The sequence below is a fragment of the Diabrotica virgifera genome, chromosome 8 (genome assembly GCF_917563875.1).
Source record: "Diabrotica virgifera virgifera chromosome 8, PGI_DIABVI_V3a".
NCBI lineage: Eukaryota > Metazoa > Arthropoda > Insecta > Coleoptera > Chrysomelidae > Diabrotica > Diabrotica virgifera.
In genome coordinates this window covers 61,023,612-61,043,518 of record NC_065450.1, presented here as the reverse complement: position 1 = coordinate 61,043,518, position 19,907 = coordinate 61,023,612, and the positions used below count along the sequence as shown (strand labels likewise).

Below are 19,907 nucleotides of genomic sequence, written 5' to 3'. Positions count from 1 at the left end.
CAGTGATCTGTAAGAAAGTGTGAAATTTCGCGCCTAGAAGTTAAATTTCAGAAAACAAATAATATGGAAGGTATACCACCCGAACCTCCAGATAAAGGCAAATTTTATGTAGAAATGGAAGGAGATGGAATGATGGAATATGAGGAATTAAATAAAAATAACAATAGAGTAAATAATAAAGTAGCAAACAAACAAAACCAAACAAGTAGCACTATTGAGGTAAGTAACAAATATAGTTCCAGTAACGATGAAACTTTGACAAATTTAAATCAAACAGATAAGTCAGGTAAGCAAAATTTAAATAAAGTAATAAATTTAAGATTAAAACATAGATATCAATTTGGAGATAATGCACCTTATATAGTACACATAGAAAATAAAAACGGTAACATTGATCGATTACACAGGATCGGCACGGCCCGTTTGATTTTAAGTGCAGTACCTGAAATTGAAAATAATATCACACAAATTACAGTAGTTGGTAGAAATAAAATCAAAACACAGCGCTACTGACAAGGGAGCAGATTGTACAGAAAGACAAAAACAGGAATATATTAAAAAAATTATGAATAATGAAAATATAACATATTATGAAGCTAATAATAAATATAAAAAATGTTATTCAACAGTAAGTAAAGACCAAGAAAATACTTCAAATAAATATACAATATCTAAACGAAAAAGATCAAGTAGTATTGATTCTAGTAGTGTAGATAGAGAAACAATGGAAGCACGCAGAAAAATTTTGCAAATACCAAGAATACAAAGTCAGCCTTGTTATAATTTTAATAATCCCATTTATTCTAACGCAACACAAACACAAAACGATAATCAAAATAATATAGAAGAAATAATAGTAAACTTTACTTCAGCAACATTAAATCAAATTAATCACAATTTAGATCAAAAAACGTTGGAATTATTAAAAAACAATATTTCACAATTATTATTACCTCGTGATGGCTAACGTTTCATTTCTTCAATGGAATGCGAGATCAATTAAAACAAATAAAGGTTATTTAGAAAAATTCTTGTATGACAATAAAATAGATATAAGGATTAATATCAGAAACTTGGTTAAAAAAAAGTAATTTTATTAACTTTACTGGTTATAATGTCTTTAGGAATGATAGAGATGATGGATATGGTGGAGTAGCCATCCTTTTGAAAAAATTAATAAAATTTTACAACAGTCCTACTTTTCACCATATTAATGACATAATGTGCAATAGCATATCAATTAAAATTCAATCCGGAAAAAAGTTAAACATTTATTCAATATACGTAAAACCAAATCCTAAAATCACTCTAAATGAATGGAAAAAGTTTTTTAATAGTCTAGAGAAGCCTTTTATAATTGGGGGTGATTTTAATAGCCACAATTATGTTTGGGGTTGTAGTACTGTAGACACTATAGGAAAAAATCTGTTAGAAGCTATTGAGGACTGTAATCTTGTAATTTTAAATAATGGTAAAGAAACTTTGATGCGTAGACCGAATAGCAATAATAAATCTGCAATAGATCTTACAATATGCCCAGCAAATATTAGTCATTTTTTCGATTGGGATGTTGTGGACGAGACATTAGGATCAAATCATTTTGCTATTGTTATTAAGTCAAATATTAATGTTAATAAAGCGGAATGTGTAAATACAAAATTCCAATGGAACATAAATAAAGCGGATTGGTCTCTTTTCTCTTCTATCACTGATAATTTCATGGAAATAGATAATAATATAAGTTACCAACAATTTTTAAATAAATTAAACGAATATTGTAAGATATGTATACCGGAGAAGAGAACAGGGACTAATCCACGATTTAGAAAAACTTGGTGGAATGACAATTGTAAAAAGGTAATAGAAGAACAAAAACTAGCTTTACGCAAGTTTAAATTACAGTCTAATATACAAAATTATATAAATTATAATAAATGTGTAGTGAAAACCAAAAAAGTTGTATTAGAGAGTAAGCGTAATGCATGGAGAAATTTTTGTAAAACTTTAAACAAAAATACACCAATTAAAGATATGTGGAATCAAGCCAAACGATTACAAAACATTTTTAAACCACAAGTAAATCCAGTGACTAAAGGAGAATGGGTTGAGGAGTTCTTAAGAAAATTATGTCCAGATAATATATTTTTAAAAATTAATGTAATGGAAAGAAAAAACTCTATGCATCCACTTTCAATTCCATTTAGTTTCTGTGAATTAGAAATAAGCCTTAAGAATAGGAAAAATACTTCTCCAGGTATAGATAATGTACATTATATTATGTTGGCCAATTTACATCAAAAAAGGAAAGAAACACTATTAAATTTTTTTAATCAAAGATGGCTATCAGAAGATATTCCAGATAACTGGAGAGAGTACCGGGTGATTCCTATTCTCAAAACAAATCGGAATCCTGATTCAGCAGAATCTTATAGAGATATTTCATTGAGCTCCTGCATAACAAAAACACTGGAAAGAATGATAAAACTTAGGCTCGAAAGTTGGCTAGAAAAAAACAATAAATTATCACAAACAAAATTTGGATTTCGAAAAAATCATTCAACTGTGGAAGCTGTGAGTCATTTGGTAACAGATATAAATTTAGCGTTTACGAAAAATTCTTCAGTAATCGCTCTTTTATTAGATGTTGAAGCAGCATACGACAACGTCAATTTAAATATACTATATAACAAAATGATACAAATAGGTCTGCCAGAATGTTTCTGTCAAAAAATAATAAAATTGTATGACTGTAAAAAAATTTATATATCGGTAAATAATAACACATTTGGTCCAAGACTAGCGATGGGTGGTTTACTTAAAGGAGGAATATTAAGCCCTTTGTTATATTTGATTTACACTTCTGATATAGAAAAAAATTTAAACTCAACAAAAATTTTACAATTTGCAGATGATATAGTTATTTATCAAGAAAACTTTAAAATAGAAATTGCAGTCAAATCCATTGAAGAAGGAGACAAACATATTAAAATATGGAGTGAATTACATGGACTAAATACTAAATATATCTGATTCCAAAACCAAATTATGTATTTTTACAAGAAAACGAAAAGAAATACCTAATCACATCTTAATAAACAATATCTCCTATCCAGTACAAAGTTATGTTAAATATTTGGGTATTACTCTGGATAGACAGCTTCTCTGGAAAGAACATATAGACCATATAGTTAAAAAAAAAAACAGAGAGAGGAATAAACCTTCTTCGATTCGTATCACACTTACGTTGGGGAGCAGATCCAAATATTTTTTGTTGTTTTTTAAAAATAATATAAGAGCTATATTCGACTACGGATCAATATTATACAATGACGCATCACAGTGTCATTTAAATAAAATAGACAACACCATTAATAAATCCCTTAGATTGTGTATAGGAGCCCTAAGAAGTACACCGATAAATAATCTACAAGTTGAATGCTGTGAAATGCCGATGGATATAAGACGAAAAAACCTTGGCATTAGCCTTTTAGTTAGATTATATGAAAAAAAGGCAAATTTAATTACCAAAATACATCAACTGTTTTTAGCAGACCTAACAGAAAAATATTGGATAAAAAAGAAAACTCTAAGTATAATAGATTCTATGGAACAAGTTCAGGTATACTTTTTAAGGGACTATAGCAATTTGCCACTATCTTTAAGAAAATTAGTGTTTATATCCGATAGTTCACAAATGTTCAAAGACTGTTGTATGGTATATACAGATGCATAAAAAATATTGAAAGTGGGGTGTGCCTATTGGGATAGCAGTAATAAAATTAGCAAAATGTTCAAACTAAATTCTATTATGAGTATATACACAGCTGAGTTAATAGCGATAATGGAAGCACTAAAATATTCATCTAATATAAATCTTTCAAAGTTTATAATTTATAGTGACAGTAAAAGTTCTCTAAGTAAAATTAGTGCTATAAATGCTAAATCAAAAGTGAACTACATTGAATTATATATAATAAATAAAATGAAAGAACTTCAGCAACAAGGAAAGTCTGTTAAGTTAGCATGGGTTAAAAGCCACTGTGGAATAACTGGAAATGAAATGGTAGATGAATTGGCTAAAAACGCGGTGACAAAAGGAGTATTAACACATTATCTTTGTACGTCTGGAGATATTGAATCAGATTTATTCAAGGAGCTTAAGAAAGAATGGAAAGAAAGGTATATTGATGAGAACATAAATACAGGAAATCACTACAGATCAATCAGAAACTATATCACAGATAAACCTTGGTTTTCTAAAATGGAGTCGACAAAGGATATGACAAGAACCATATGCAGAATGAGATTTAACCACTGTCTTACACCATCATATATATTTAAAATTAATATAGCTGATAGCCCTCAATGTACTTGTGGTCAGTTTGGTAACCCACAACACAAAATTTTGACCTGTTCTCTTATTTCTAATAAAGTTAATATGTTTTTAAATTCACTGTATTCTTTGTCTGATGTCCACCATCCCATTAATTTAAATTATTTATTAACATTAGAAAATAATGAGTTGGTATATCGACTATTGTATAAACATATTTTAGATATTAAACTTAAGTTGTAATTGTAAAATATAGTTTAAGTATTTCTTGTAAATTGTTATATATTAAAAGAAAAAAGGAAAGAAAAAAAAATATAAATAAAAATAAAGAAAAAAAAAATAAAAAAAAAATATATATAAAAAAAATATAAAAAAATAATAGAAAAAATATATAATAAAAAAAAATATATAATAAAAAAAATTAATGACGAACTTGGACAGTCCGTAGTAAAAAGCTTTCGAATGAAGTAGAGGGCTAAAGAAGAAAAGAAGAATGTTGCAGTTTTTACTGTGGAACTCTGAGAGCATCATTTAGGAAAAAATAAATAAAAAAAAATATAATATAAAAAATTATTAAAAAAAATCAAAAATAATTATTTATTAGTAGAATTGTTTATTAGAGATTAATATTAGTATTAGTTTTAGGATAAGATACGAAAAAATGACTAATAAAATAAAAAATAGTATAATTGGCGACTGGATGTAGTGTCCGCAGTCATATAAACTCAAATAAACAACAACAATTCCTCATGAAAAGAAGCCATGTAAACAAAAAATGAGTGGCAAAAACAAGGCAAAACATGATCCAACCGTGAAAAGAAAGTCTGCGGACTTGAAGCGAAATATAGGTAAATGTCTTTTTATAAAATGATGTTTTACGATATCAAAAAAATATTAATTTTCAAAAGAACAAAATGGAGACCAACCAACGATAGGCCCTTCAGTAATGAAGTCTCTAAGAAGATATAACACAACTAATGGAAGCAAAAAATCAAATAAAACTAAAATATTTTATTGCTAAGACCAAGTTTTTAACTAAAATGTTTTACTATGTTTTTGATGAAAAACAAAGAACCAAAAAACAAATCAGGAACAAAAACATAGCGGGAACAATACTGTGACTAAACGTCTGCTTTTGGTGATATCCATTGTTTTCTCTGTTAAAAAGTGGACATTATCCAACTAATTTTTTATTTTTTAAAAACAATTTGACTTTTGTTCTTTGTTTACATTAGTTCGTATTATCAATAAATTTTTCTATCCTTATGTTCATCTTTAATGCCACCCAACTGATTTTTTTTGTCGTAAATAGCTGTAAAATTTATAACTTTAAAATTCGTTTTTCTCAAAATCATTTCTTGATGACATTCATGATTTTCTCCCGATACCCTTCAAGTATGGCCTATGTCAATTCTTAACCTTAGTCAACTTTTACAACATTGTCTTTTATTAATTAGGTTATACTTATCATTTTAGGGCTTAACACTGATGATGGATTACTTGTTAAACCGAAAACGTTTTGTTTTGTAATGTAACCCTTATTGGGCTCTTTTAAATATACTTTTTACACTGGATCCTGTATTTTTTGTGATTTATGGTATACAGCTAGCTACAGGAATTTTATGTTCCTCGTGGATATTTAGATAATTATATTTACAGGTTGAAAGAGTCCAAACATCAACAAATATTTTTTTTATACTTGAGTTGAGTGTTGAATTTTTGAGACTCTTGTTAATGTTATGTTACGATTATATGTAAATACCGAATTGGGAAGATTACAGACCTTTATAATACGTAATTTAGACAATACAAAATTAGAAAGTATTAAACGAACTAAAATGTATTACCTATACAAACCTATTAAAAAATACTTCTGAAATTTTTTCGACGGTAATAGAAATAAAAGATAAATTGCGTTATCGAATTTATTAAAGTACAATATAACTGCATTTTGATAATATTTTTTTTTTAAATCCGTAGATCTAAGGGGGTATCTCGGTAGATCGGTAAATAGGTACCAAATAAGTAGATCAACCGAGAAGTCGGTAGACCGAACAAAAAGCAGCTGTTTATATATCGAGGGATTATCTTAATATCGAGATATTCTTTCGATGGTATCGATGCCGATCATATTGATATGGATACGAATTAGTGCAGTCATTGAAGCTGTTTAGCTCAGAAATTTTTTACTATGAACCGATTTACATGAAATTTTGGAATTGGGCTTATCCCACCCTTAATTTCAAAAATGATATTGAACAGAACTCCGTTTTCACCCTAGGGGTGGTTGCCACCCCATTTCGGTGGTGGATTTTTTTTTCAGAATAGCCTCAGATGTCGATAGAAGACCTAATTTTAAATAAGTTGTATAAAGTTTTTTCAAAAACCCAATACTTTTCAAATTATTGGCAATTGGCAACATTTTGGTTTGTTTCTTTTTCTTATCAAACAAAAATTGACGAACATATGATTGATTAAAAAGGGCGCGGTAACGCAACCACCGTCTCTCTCGAGCCCTTTGACCCTTCACCGTTTCAAAATTTCACTATAACAAATTTTTATAAGTTGTGATAGCTTCAAAATTGAAGTAGTTTTGGTCCAAAAATTAAATCATACATATTGAATGTTTTAATTTAGGGGTAGTTTTAAGGGTTAAAAACTTGAGCCTATGATTCTCCAGCATAGCTTTTTCGAGAACGTGGAACGATATTTAAATCCTTTTAGTTTATAAAAACAAATTTATAAAATTTTTAATCAAGGTGTTGATTTTAAGGGTTGAAAGGGGTTAACAATTAAATAATTAAGATAGAAAACGTAAAATATTATTTTCTCTATATTTAAGTCTTCTTGTCAAACCAAATTAATTTTTTGTAAATTTTTTCTATTTAGGGGTTGTTTTTAATGGTTGAAAGGGGGTTAACAATATGATAATTAAGATAGAGAACGTAAAATATCATTTACTCTACAGTGCGTCCATAAAGTAACGCATAAATTCGATATTTCGTATACCGACGACTTTAAGGAATATCCCGAAACAGGTCGATTTTTATTTTTAAATTACGATTATTTGGAATATATATCATACTAGTGACGTCATCCGTCTAGGCGTGATGACGTAATCGATGACTTTTTTAAATGAGAATAGGGGTCATATGATAGCTTATTTAAAAGGATATTGAATTCTCTATTCACTAATGTAAATATTAACATAATTATTTATACAGGGTGTTCAAAAAACTATTTTTTTAATTAAAATAATTGAGACAAAAAGAAGAATGTATGTAATTTATTTAATTCAAAATGCGTTTTACTACTGTCAGAAAACAGAAAAAAATTTTATTTGACAAATAAACATTGATTTTCGCTTAAACGAAATGTTCAAACTGGCAAGAGCTGGAAGTGGCAGCTTCAACATTGAATTTAAGTGAAAAACAATAGTTATTTGTCAAATAAACATTTTTTTCCTGTTTTCTGACAACATTAAAACGTATTTTGAATTAGATAAATTACATACATTCTTCTTTTTGTCTCAATTATTTTAATTAAAAAATGTTTTTTTGAACACCTTGTACAAATAATTATATTAATGTTTATATTATGGAATAGAGAATTAAATACCCCTCCAACTGAGCTATCACATGACCCCTAGTCCCATTTAAAAAAATTATCGATTGCGTCATCACGCCCAGATGGATGGCGTCACTAGTATGATATATATGCCAAAAAATCGGAAATTAAAAATAAAAATCGACCTGTGTCGGAATTTTTCCTTAAATTTGCCGGTTTACGAAATGATGAATTTATGCGTTACTTTATGGACGCACTGTATAATTAAATCTTTTTTGTCATACTAAATTCATTTTTCGTAATTTTTTTTTATTTAGGGGTTCTTTGCAAGGGTTGTACGGTTCTCAAGGGAATTAAAATGAGTTTAACATGAAGTTATTGTGTTAGAAAACACTTCACAATGTCACTGTTTATTATTAAACACGTTTTCTGGCGATAAAATGGCTCAATGACAATTTTTCCATTAAGGGGTTGTTTTCACCCCTTAACAATATAAAAATAAATTTAAGTCAATATTACTTTTGAAATTAAGGATAAGATAATAGTCTGGGCTGATTATCGGAGAATAGGCCATTTTTGGGAAAAGTTATTTACCAGCAATTTTATTGTTGGAATCGAATTATAAGATCCTATATATTAATAATATAGGTATGCAAAGTCCTCAGATAGTGTGCTACTTTTTTTATAAACAAAATGGCGCACGAAAATCGTGTTTTTTTCAATTATTGCTCTATAACTCCGAAGATTTTAACTTTACAACAAAAACACCAAAATAAAAATTCACCGTGATTAAATTCTGCATAGAGACTCGTTTCTCCCGATCTGCTCCGACGAAAATTTTCTTCGGAAAATGCGGGTTTTCCCAACAAAATCTTTAATTTTAAAATAAAGTTTTAGATAAGTAATTATCTACCAATAATTAAATAATTTGGTGACTTAAAGCCTTTTTTGTTTAGATTATAGTTACAGAAGCTGATGAAAATTAAACGAATATTTTAGCAACAATTCAATTGTTAATTAATAAATTACGGTCGCAATAATAACCAAAATAATTATGATACACTGATCAAGCTTTGAAATCTTATAAAGATGAGATGCCTATTTAATATTTTGTCGACAAAATATGAATTTTTTATTTTTTTGCATAATCTTTAAATGTTTTTAAAAAAATAGTTATAAACAAATTAACGTTTCTCAGAAAGTTTTTATTATATTATAATTTTAAAAAATAGCTAAAATGCGCATTTTAAATATCTTTAAAATAAATGCTTTAAAACTTTTTTGCAACCATTTGTAAAAAAGTTATGAAATAGCAAAGTAAACATACGATTACTACTGTGTTTATAACTTTTTTTAATTCTTTCAAAGCGTAGAAGTGAGTTTAAAGTACAAGCTAATTATTTACAAAAACATATCGATTATCAGTTTAATAGTTATATTTTAATTAAAGATCATAAATATATTTTTTTGTAATTTACACGCGCGAAAGTAGAGTAACACAGTACTGTAGCTAAAAATTTCACTCGGAGCGACGGCCGGCCGCGTGATGTACACTTTTAATAAATAATTAATGCATGCTGCGTGTCAGTCGCTTCGAGTGAACATTTTAGCTCCGACTCTGTATCAGGCCTACGTTTGCGCTAAAAATTACAAAAAAAAGTATTTTTAACCTTTGATTAAAATATAACCATTGCACTAATTTTCGACATTCTTTGTGAGTAATTAGGTTGTACCATAGACTAACTTTTAAGCTTTGAAACAATTTAAACAAATTATAAACAACGGAGATTTGGTATATTTACTTTGCTGTTTCATAACTTTTTTGCAAATGGTTGGAAAATTTTTTAAAAGCATTCATTTTCAAGACCTATGAAATACGCATTTATAGTATTTTTTTAAATTAGAATATAATAAAAAATTTGTTTATAACATTTGTTAATTTGTTTATAACAATTTTTTTTTAACATTTAAAGATTATGCAAAAAATAAAAAAATTATATTTTGTCGACAAAATATTAAATAGGCATCACACCTTTATAATCTCTCTAAGTTTGATCAATGTCTCATGATTATTTTGGTTGTTATTGCGACTGTAAATTGTTAATTAACAATTGAATTGTTGCTAAAATATTCGTTTAATTTTCACCGGCTTCTAAATTTATAATCTATAACAAGAAAGCTCTTATTTCACCAAGCTATATAATTATTGATAAATAATTACTGGCCCAAAAAATTTATTTGAAAATTCGAGATTTTGTTGGGAAAACCCACATTTTCCGAGGAAAATTTTCGTCGGAGCAAATCGGGAAAAACATGACTCTGTGCAGAATTAAATTGGAGTGAATTTTTATTTGAGTGTTTTTGGTGTAAAGTTAAAATCTTCGGAGTTATAGTTCAATAATTGAAAAAAATACGATTTGTCGGCGCCATTTTGTTTATAAAAAAAGTAGCACACTGTATGCGGACTTTGCATACCTATATTAATAATATATAGGATCTTATAATTCGATTCCAGCAATAACATTGCTGGTAAATAACCTTTCTTTGTACTTTACTAATTAGACCAGCGTATTATAACTATTTTTTTTCAAAATTTAAAGATTATGCAAAAAAAAAGAAAAATGTATATTTTGTCGATAAAATATTAAATAAGCATCTCATCTTTATACTCTTTATAAGTTTGATCAATGTATCATGATTATTTTGGTTATTATTGCGATCGTAATTTGTTAATTAACAATTGAATTGTTGCTAAAATATTCGTTTAATTTTCACCGGCTTCTGGAATTACAATCTATACCAACAAAGCTTTGATGTTACTAAGTTATTTAATTATTGATTAATAATTACTTACCTAAAACTTTATTTGAAAATTAGAGTTTTTGTTAGGAAAACCCGCATTTTCAGAGGAAAATTTTCGTCGGAGCAAATCGTGAAAAACATATCTCCATGCATAATTTAATTGCGGTGAATTTTTATTAAGGTGTTTTGGTTGTAAAGTTATAATCTTCGGAGTTATAGAGCTATAATTGAAAAAAATACGATTTGTCGGCGCCATTTTGTTTATAAAAAAAGTAGCACACTATCTGCGGACTTTGCATACCTATATTATTAGTATATAGGATCTTATAATTCGATTCCAGCAATAAAATTGCTGGTAAATAACTTTTCCATGAATTTTGCTAATTAGCCCAGAGTATAAACCGAATTCCAAAAATCTCCTGTAAATCGGTTCATACTAAAAAATTTCGGAGGTAAAAACCTATTTTACGCTTCAATGACTGCACTAAATGGAGTACCGCAAACTAAATTGCAATATATTTGACCTTAACATTTCAACCTATTGGATATTAGCGGCTAACAGGAGTGGATGGAAAATGGTTGACGAAGAGTGAGAGGGGGGGGGGAGAAATCTTTCACATTCTTCTTTTTACTATAAATTAAATTATTGTGAAAACACTTAAGATTACAAACTGGAAAAACAAAGCAAGGTACAGAACAAAATGGCGGAAAACCCTAGAACAAGCCAGGACCCAAAAAGGGTTGTCGAGCTACTGGCGATGATGATGAAATTATTGTGAAGCCAAGATTTTTGTGATGCAGTTTCTGACTTCTGAAATATTTCCGTTAATGGGTCTAAGTATTTCATATTCTAATTTATCTTTTTTAGTCAATGGATTAAATAAACATTTCACAGCCTAAAGTTTTTTTTCAAATTTTAGATAAACAACAGCTCAGGCAACAACTTAGTCTTAAACAATTTACAAACCATAGCTACAGGAAGATATATTTGCGAGGTAACTTGGGAGGCACCATTATTTCAATCTATTAATAGAGGAAAACTGATGTTTGTATTTGGTAAGTATACAAGAAATAAAAAATATTATCTAGTTCATCACCTTACCTTAATAAGATTCCTACTATCTGTTTGTGAAACATTGCTATTCCTCTGCTTCTACATCACTACAGCCCTAATTGAGCCTTGACCTATTTTATTTTTTGCCTCCACCCTTGCTTGTCTGTGGCTGCTCTTCTCCATACACGGACTCCTCAAGGCCTTGTGGGTCGCTGTTTGCTGTGACTTCCCAGCGCTTTCTTGGCTTTCCAATCGGTCACTTTCCCTGCATTCTAGCATCCATTGCCCTTTTTGGTAGACTATCCATTCTTGTCACATGTCCGGCCCATTGCAAACCTTGTATTCTAATGAAATCTGACAGGGGTGTTTCCTTATAAAGTTGATAAACTCGTTGTTGTATCGACTTGTGAAGATTCCGTTTTCCCTCACAGGTCCTAGTACTCTCCTCAGTACTTACCTTTCGAATGTGTCAAGTTTGTTTTTGGATGCTCCTTTCAGGACCCATGTGTCACTATCAATCATAGCATGCTATTGGTCGAATTAAGGTTTATAGGTTCTCATCTTTGTATTTCAGTGGAAAATTTTTGACCGAAATATATGGGAGAGGGCAAAATAAGCTCAGTTTGCCTGCGTTATTCTCTTCCGTATTTCTCCATCTTCTGATCCGTCGGCATATATTTCTACTCCCAGGTATGTAAACTTACCAACCGTTTCAATGTCATCTTCATGCATAATGTTTTTGGGACTATATTTCTTCTCGTCTGTATCATTATTTTGTTTTTGTAATTTCCAGACCTAGCCTTCTTATTTGCATTTTTAACTATGCGTATGTTTCCTGTGCTCCTGTTGACGTTCTACTCATAATTAATATTAGTCAATTGATCCAAAAGATGGTATAACCCAGACAACCAAAGTGAAAGTTATCCTCCAATACCAAATTGTTCTATATGGTCCATATAATGTTCAGAAAAAAGTCACACCATTTTGAGCGTCGGGTTTGGGGGGAGAGGGGGGAGAAAACGCAAAATTCGCAGTTTTTAAGTTTTTCGTCAATATTTCTAAAACTGTACTTTAGCGTTAACTATGTTCTAAACCAAAAAGTTCTACATAAAATTTAAAACAAAAAAGGTCCTATACATAATTGTTATATAATCAATGGTTCTAGAGTTACAGAGGGTGAAAAGTGAAAGTTTTCGATACTTTTTATATTTTTTGTGCATTTGATGATGATTTTGGGTGGTGAGGTTGACGTGTCTTCATGGGCTTATCACTAACATACCATCGGCCACTGAACTAGCAAATATTATTTACAAAAACACAATCCTGTTAAAACAAATTTCTTTTATCAGTAATAATACATTATACATTGCCCAAAAAATATAAAAAGTTTTGAAAATCTCCACTTTTCACCCTCCGTAACTCTGGAACCCTTTATTTTATAACAATTATGTATATGACGTTTTTTTATTTTAAATTTTATGTAGAACATTTTTGTATAGACCATTGTTTACGCTAAAGCATAGTTTTAGAAATATTGACGAAAACTTAGAAAACTACTAATTTACCGAATCCTTCCCCATCTCCCCCCCCCCCCCCCCAAAAACAGGACGCTCAAAATGGTGTAAATTTTTACTGAACAATATATGGACCATATAGAATATAGAACAATTTGGTGTTGGAGGAAAACTTTTACTTTGGATATTTGGGTAAGGCCTTTTTAAGTATACTATACTACCTCCGTCACTTTGGAACCGTTCATTTTGGAAGGATTATGCATATAACCTTTTTTATTTCAAATTTAATGTAGAACATTTTTGCATAGAAGGTTATTCATGCCAAACCGCATAGTTTTAGAAATATTGACGAAAAACTTAAAAAACTACAAATTTACCCGATGCTCCCCCCATACCCGATGCTCAAAATGTTGTGCCTTTTTTCTGAACATTATATGGACCATATAGAACAATTTGGTGTTGGAGGATAACTTTCGCTTTGGATGTCTGGGTTTGGGTGTAGTTATACCATACTATATCGTAGGCATAAGCGGCCAGTTAAACCGTTCAGTTGGTCAGTAGGTTTCCTTGTCCAGTTTGCTATTATATGAACAAAATTTACCATGTTTAACCTTCGAGCGGACGCTCTCATAAATTTTACGACAAAAACACTTGATTGGACCACCACTCATATCACAAAATGTAGCGCTTCGAGTTTCTATAGGTTTGTGAGGATCAGTATGTTCCTAAACTAATAACGTATTGACTGAAGGTAGAGATGTTTGATATCGACAAAATGTCTTGGAAAATGGATCCTGACACTCAGGTTGTACATTATGATGAAATCAAAGGTGAATTGGACACTGTGGTTCAAAATGTTACCTACTTTATAAAAAGAATGTGTGTCTACTTTGTACGCACGTAAGAAGTTATACTTCTATTATATAATTTCAACGAAATAAATATACTTAACTGTTTACATTTTCATTTTATTTAAATATTAAACTAACTTTTTTACCTACCACTTTCAAAATTGTTTTATTAAAACTACCAAAAATTAAAAAAAAAACGTGAATCGTCCGGGATTTGAACCCGCGACCTCTCGATCTCTAGTCCAATGCTCTACCTCTTATCTGTTTCCTCTCCAGAGTTTGGAGCCGTTTTTTAATTCTGAACAATTCAGTGCAACTAAATACATACTGTCTGTGTGCGCATGCGCGCAGAATTATGAAATTTTACTCTCAATCGCGCCTAAAGCAGTGTAACTTCAAAAAAACTACAGTGTATAATATTATATTGCAGATACTTTTTAAAATATATTATTTTAGAGAAACCAAAGGGGGAACCAGTTCTAACAGTCGACAATGACAAAGTGTCTTGTACTAGTCCACCGGCACATCCACGTCCAAGCATTATATGGTTTTTAAATGGAGTCCAGGTAAACAAATATTTATTTATTAATAATATTAAACGAAACTATTAATAATATTTATCTACTCTATACCGGGTGTCCACTTATATTTTCCCCCATTTTAACTGCCTATAACTTCTAAATGGCTCAAGATAGAAATATGCGGTTTTCGCTGAAATGTTTTATTTTAGTAAAAGTTTTGTCTGAATAGATTGAATTTTTTATATCGCTTTCAAATACGAAAACAAAAATGGCGGATTTTTGAAAAAAACGTTGTTGACTTTTTTTAAATGGAACACCCAGTATATTTTTCGTAAATTGAAAGAAAGGTCATTCACCTATCCAGAAATATAAACTTTTTCAAAATCGGTTGTCAAATCACTGAGTAATTAATTTTTAAAATGAAAGGTGCAACGTGGATATCACATATAGTCCAGAAAGCCATTGCGCATCCGCTAGGAAAAATATTCTAATTAGGATTTTTTGCAAAGTCTTACTCAAAAAGGACTCCTTTTAACAAATTGGCATGTTGCCAGGACCAAAAGGTGGTCAAAAATTTTTTAAACGTTTTTTTTTGTTTTTTTCCTAAAATTATTTTTTTTGCATGGAAAAAAGTTTTTTTAGGTTTTTTGGATCATTCCAAACAGAAAAGGTCTTTAGTGACTTTTCTCTAAAAATTATAGTTTTTGACAAATAAGCGACTAAAAATTGAAAAATTGCGAAATCGGCCATTTTTAACCCTCAAAAACTATGTGAAAAACTGAAAATTTGAATGTTGCCAAGGTAGGTAGATATTCTTTAAACATCGATTGATGAAATCCCGAAGAGTTTTTTGCAATACAATATTCAAAACTCCTTTGTTTTTTAATTGCTAATCAAGCGTGCGCGACACTATTTTCCACCGACAGTATGGTGCAAATGAAAGGAATAAATTCGTTATTTCGAAAACCGGCGACTGTAAGGAAAAATCCCGAAACGGTCGATTTTTATTTTTAAGTTATGATATTGTGGCATATATGGTATACTAGTGACGTCATCCGTCGGGGCGTGATGACGTAATCGATGATTTTTTCAAATGAGAATAGGAGTCGTGTGCTAGCTCATTTGAAAGGTTCTTCAATTATCTATTAAGTAATATAAACATTTACATCATTATTTATACAGGATGTTCAAAAAATTTTTAATAAATTAAATTATTTGACAAAAAAAGAAGTAGAAGGACACCCTGTATAAATAATTATGTAAATGTTTACATTACTGAATAGAGAATTGAAGAACCTTTCAAATGAGCTACCACACGCCCCCTATTCTCATTTAAAAAAATCATCGATTACGTCATCACGCCCCGACGGATGACGTCACGAGTATACCATATATGCCACAATATCATAACTTAAAAATAAAAATCGACCTGTTTCGGGATTTTTCCTGAGAGTCGCCGGTTTACGAAATAACGAATTTATTCCTTTCATTTGCACCATACTGTCGATGGAAAATAGTGTCGCGCACGCTTGATTAGCAATTAAAAAACAAAGGAGTTTTGAATATTGTATTGCAAAAAACTCTTCGGGATGTCATTAATCGATGTTTAAAGAATATCTACCTACCTTGGCAACATTCAAATTTTCAGTTTTTCACATAGTTTTTGAGGGTTAAAAATGGCCGATTTCGCAATTTTTTAATTTTTAATCGCTTATTTGTCAAAAACTATCATTTTTAGAGAAAAGTCACTAAAGACCTTTTCTGTTTGGAATGATCCAAAAAACCTAAAAATACTTTTTTCTATGCAAAAAAAATAATTTTAGGAAAAAAACAAAAAAAAAACGTTTAAAAAAATTTTGACCACCTTTTGATCCTGGCAACATGCAAATTTGTTAAAAGGAGTCCTTTTTGAGTAAGACTGTGCAAAAAATCCGATTTAGAATATTTTTCCTAGCGGATGTGCAGTGGCTTTCTGGACTAATACCTAAATAGCATAACTAAGGTCCGGTTTCACCAACAACAAATAAATCAATGAATAGCTATTCGTCGAATAAAATTTATTAGACGTTTAAGTTTATATTTTGTTTCATTATAATTTTGATAATTTAAAGCTAAACTCGCGAATTTACTTTGTTCTGAATATTTACAGCCAGATTAACTTGCCAATGTATTCGAAGAGTAAGTATTTTTTTGATAAATTAATAAAATAAGTCTTATTTGACGTTAGTAAAAGGAGAAATGTCAGTTTAATAGTCGAATAACTTTAATCATAGAATAAACTACTATTTTTTGTTGTTGGTGAAACCGGCTCTAAGCAAATTAATATTATGTTATTTGATTTCCACATTGCATCTCTCATTTTAAAAATTAATCGCTCACTCATTTGACAACCGATTTTAAAAAATATTATATCTCTGGATAGGTACCTAAATGACCATTTTTTCAAGTTACAAAAAAATATACTGGGCGTTTTAATAAAAAAAGTCAACAACGTTTTTTTTTAATCCGCCATATTTTATTTATTATCGGTATAAAAAATGATCGTTTTCCTAAAGACTTGAAAAAAACGGACATTTACCTATCCAGTGATATAAAAATTTTTAAAATCGGTTGTCAAATGACTGAGAAATTAACTTTTAAAATGAGAGATGCAATGTGGAAATCACATAATATAATATCAATTTGCTTAGTTATGTTATTTAGGTATGTGATATCCATGTTGCATTTCTCATTTTCAAAATTAATTACTCAGTGATTTGACAACCGATTTTAAAAAACTTTTTATCGCCGGATAGGTAAATGACCTTTCTTTCAATTTACAAAAAAATATACTGGGTGTTCCATTAAAAAAATTCAATAACGTTTTTTTCAAAAATCCGCCATTTTTGTTTTCGTACTTGAAAGCGATATAAAAAAATTCAATCCATTCAGACAAAACTTTTACTAAAATAATACATTTTAGCGAAAACCGCATATTTTTATCTTGAGCTGTTTAGAAGTTATAGGTAGTTAAAATGGGGGAAAATATAAGTGGACACCCGGTATTATGTATCAGTTTTTAGTTTGTGAAAACTGTGATTATAGATAGCAGTGCGTGAAGGGTTTAAAGTGTGCGTGAAGTAACAATGTATTTTAAATGGGATTTACTTTTTCGCACACTTTCAATGGGTTTTTTGACACACTTTCATATAATCAAATATCCTTAACTTTCGCCTTGTCATGGTGATGACAATATGAGCAATGACTTACAACAAAACTTTTGACAGTTTTGTGGTTTGAAAGTAGTTAGGATTAGGATTTTTAAATGTCAAAGTTCTAAAAATTGTAGAGTAGAAATGAATTCCAGTGACGAAGAGTTACAGTTTTTTTATTTGTTTATCGTAGATAAAATATTGTATGAAACTGTGCGTGAAGTACTTTTTGCGAACCTACGCGATGTATAGCACTCGCTCCGTTGTCGCTCGTGCTCTAAATATCGCGTGCGTTCGCAAAAAGCATACTTCACGAACTGTTTCATAAATAACTATTTTCTATTCTCATGCTATAATATATCAATTATGATGTCACTACCTGTATCATAATGAATTTCATTATGATACAGATTTTTATTAAGACACAGATTTTTAACTAATAGAATCGCGATATGGCGTTCGCGATAAAGGTGGTACACGCGGAGTGACCAACAGCTAGTCAAATACATAGGCTTTGACAGTTCTCATTATGTAAACAAACTGTCAAACTAAAAAACTACTTAATTTGTTTGTGTTACAAAATTAATAAATTTGAATAAATTTTTTGTTGTGAATGATCATAGAAAAAATAGTGTATACAACTTGCATTTAATTATCATTATGAAGCTCGTACTCTATTCGAAACTCGCCGCATACGTCTCGTTTCGTAACCCTCATACTCGCTTCATAATGACCGTCATTAAATGCTCGCTTCATAATGACCGTCATTAAATGCTCGTTGCATAATATACTATACCTCGTCCAATTTACTTACCGTTGCACGTCATCCGCGCCATAGCCTGTGACACGATACCAACACGAAATATTTAGGCGGTGGGTGTGTTATTTTTTAGAATCAAAATGATTCTAAAGGGGAACACACCTACCGCCTAGATATTTCGTGTTGGTATCGTGTCACAGGCTATGGCACAGATGACGTGCAACGGTAAGTAAATTGGACGAGGTATATATTATTATTAAACAAACTAAAATTAATATTATCATCAAAAACGTTAACAAAGTAATAGAGAATGGGAAACAACGAAGTAAAAATACTCACGCAATATTGATAGCCCAAGATGAAGCTAGTCTTTAAAGACTAGTCCACAGATTTTACATAAGAGCAAAATAATTCAGTATAACAATCTCGTCCCAGAAAACTAGAACCACAGTTAGTTATCATAAAGAACCAATTAGATGTAAAATAGAAATTGATGGTATCAGTATTGAACAAGTAATGGAAATATTATACCTTGGAATTACATTGTCAAGCTACGGAGACCTGGACAAAGAAGTGAGAAATCATGTACAAAAAGCAAATAGACTGTCAGGATGTGTTAGTAACACTAAATATATGGCGAACCGACATATTAACACTCAGATAAAGTCAAGAATATTTATAAAGCCAGTAGGTTTATTTTAGTTATTTATGTATTTAATAATAACAGCAGTAAAAGTACTCTACAAGAATAACACAGTAGCTATCAAAATGGACAATCGAATATGCAGTCCATTTAAGACGACAAAGGCACTACTACAGGGCTGCTTCACATCCCCTACCCTGTTCAAAATATTCCTGGAAAAGACACTGAAACCATGGAAACGAAAGTGCGAAGAAATGGGTATACCAGTAAGTAAGGAACGAATATCTATATACCCTAAATTCTGCTGACGACCAAATAGTGATCACACAAGTCTAAGATGACCTCAGTTTTATGATGACAAAACTGGAACAGGAATATACAAAGAATGGGATGGAAAGAAAACTGAATACCTAACAACGGAGAATACATAAATAAAACAATTGTAAATAGACGAAGGTAAACAAATCAGAGAAACAGATAAGTACAAGTATTTAGGTTTTATAATATCAAACAAAGGATCAACTGAGGAAGATATAAACAATAGACTAGGTCAAACAAGAGACTGCATACGAAAATTGAACCCCATACTGTGGGATAAGAATATCAGCATAAAAACAAAAAGAAGAATATAGTATAATACCATCAAAAGAAATATTCTCACTTATGGGTGT

General features: G+C 30.2%; 1 protein-coding gene across 1 annotated transcript in view; it reads right to left on the bottom strand.

Moving 5' to 3' along the window:
• LOC126890166 (uncharacterized) overlaps positions 1 to 12,278 on the bottom strand; it is a 44,267-nt gene extending 31,989 nt beyond the window's left edge. The window contains exon 1 of the mRNA XM_050659019.1: positions 12,214 to 12,278. Coding sequence (XP_050514976.1) covers positions 12,214 to 12,278 — 65 coding nt within the window. The remainder of the gene's footprint in view (positions 1 to 12,213) is intronic.
• Between the last annotated feature and the right edge of the window lie 7,629 nt (positions 12,279 to 19,907).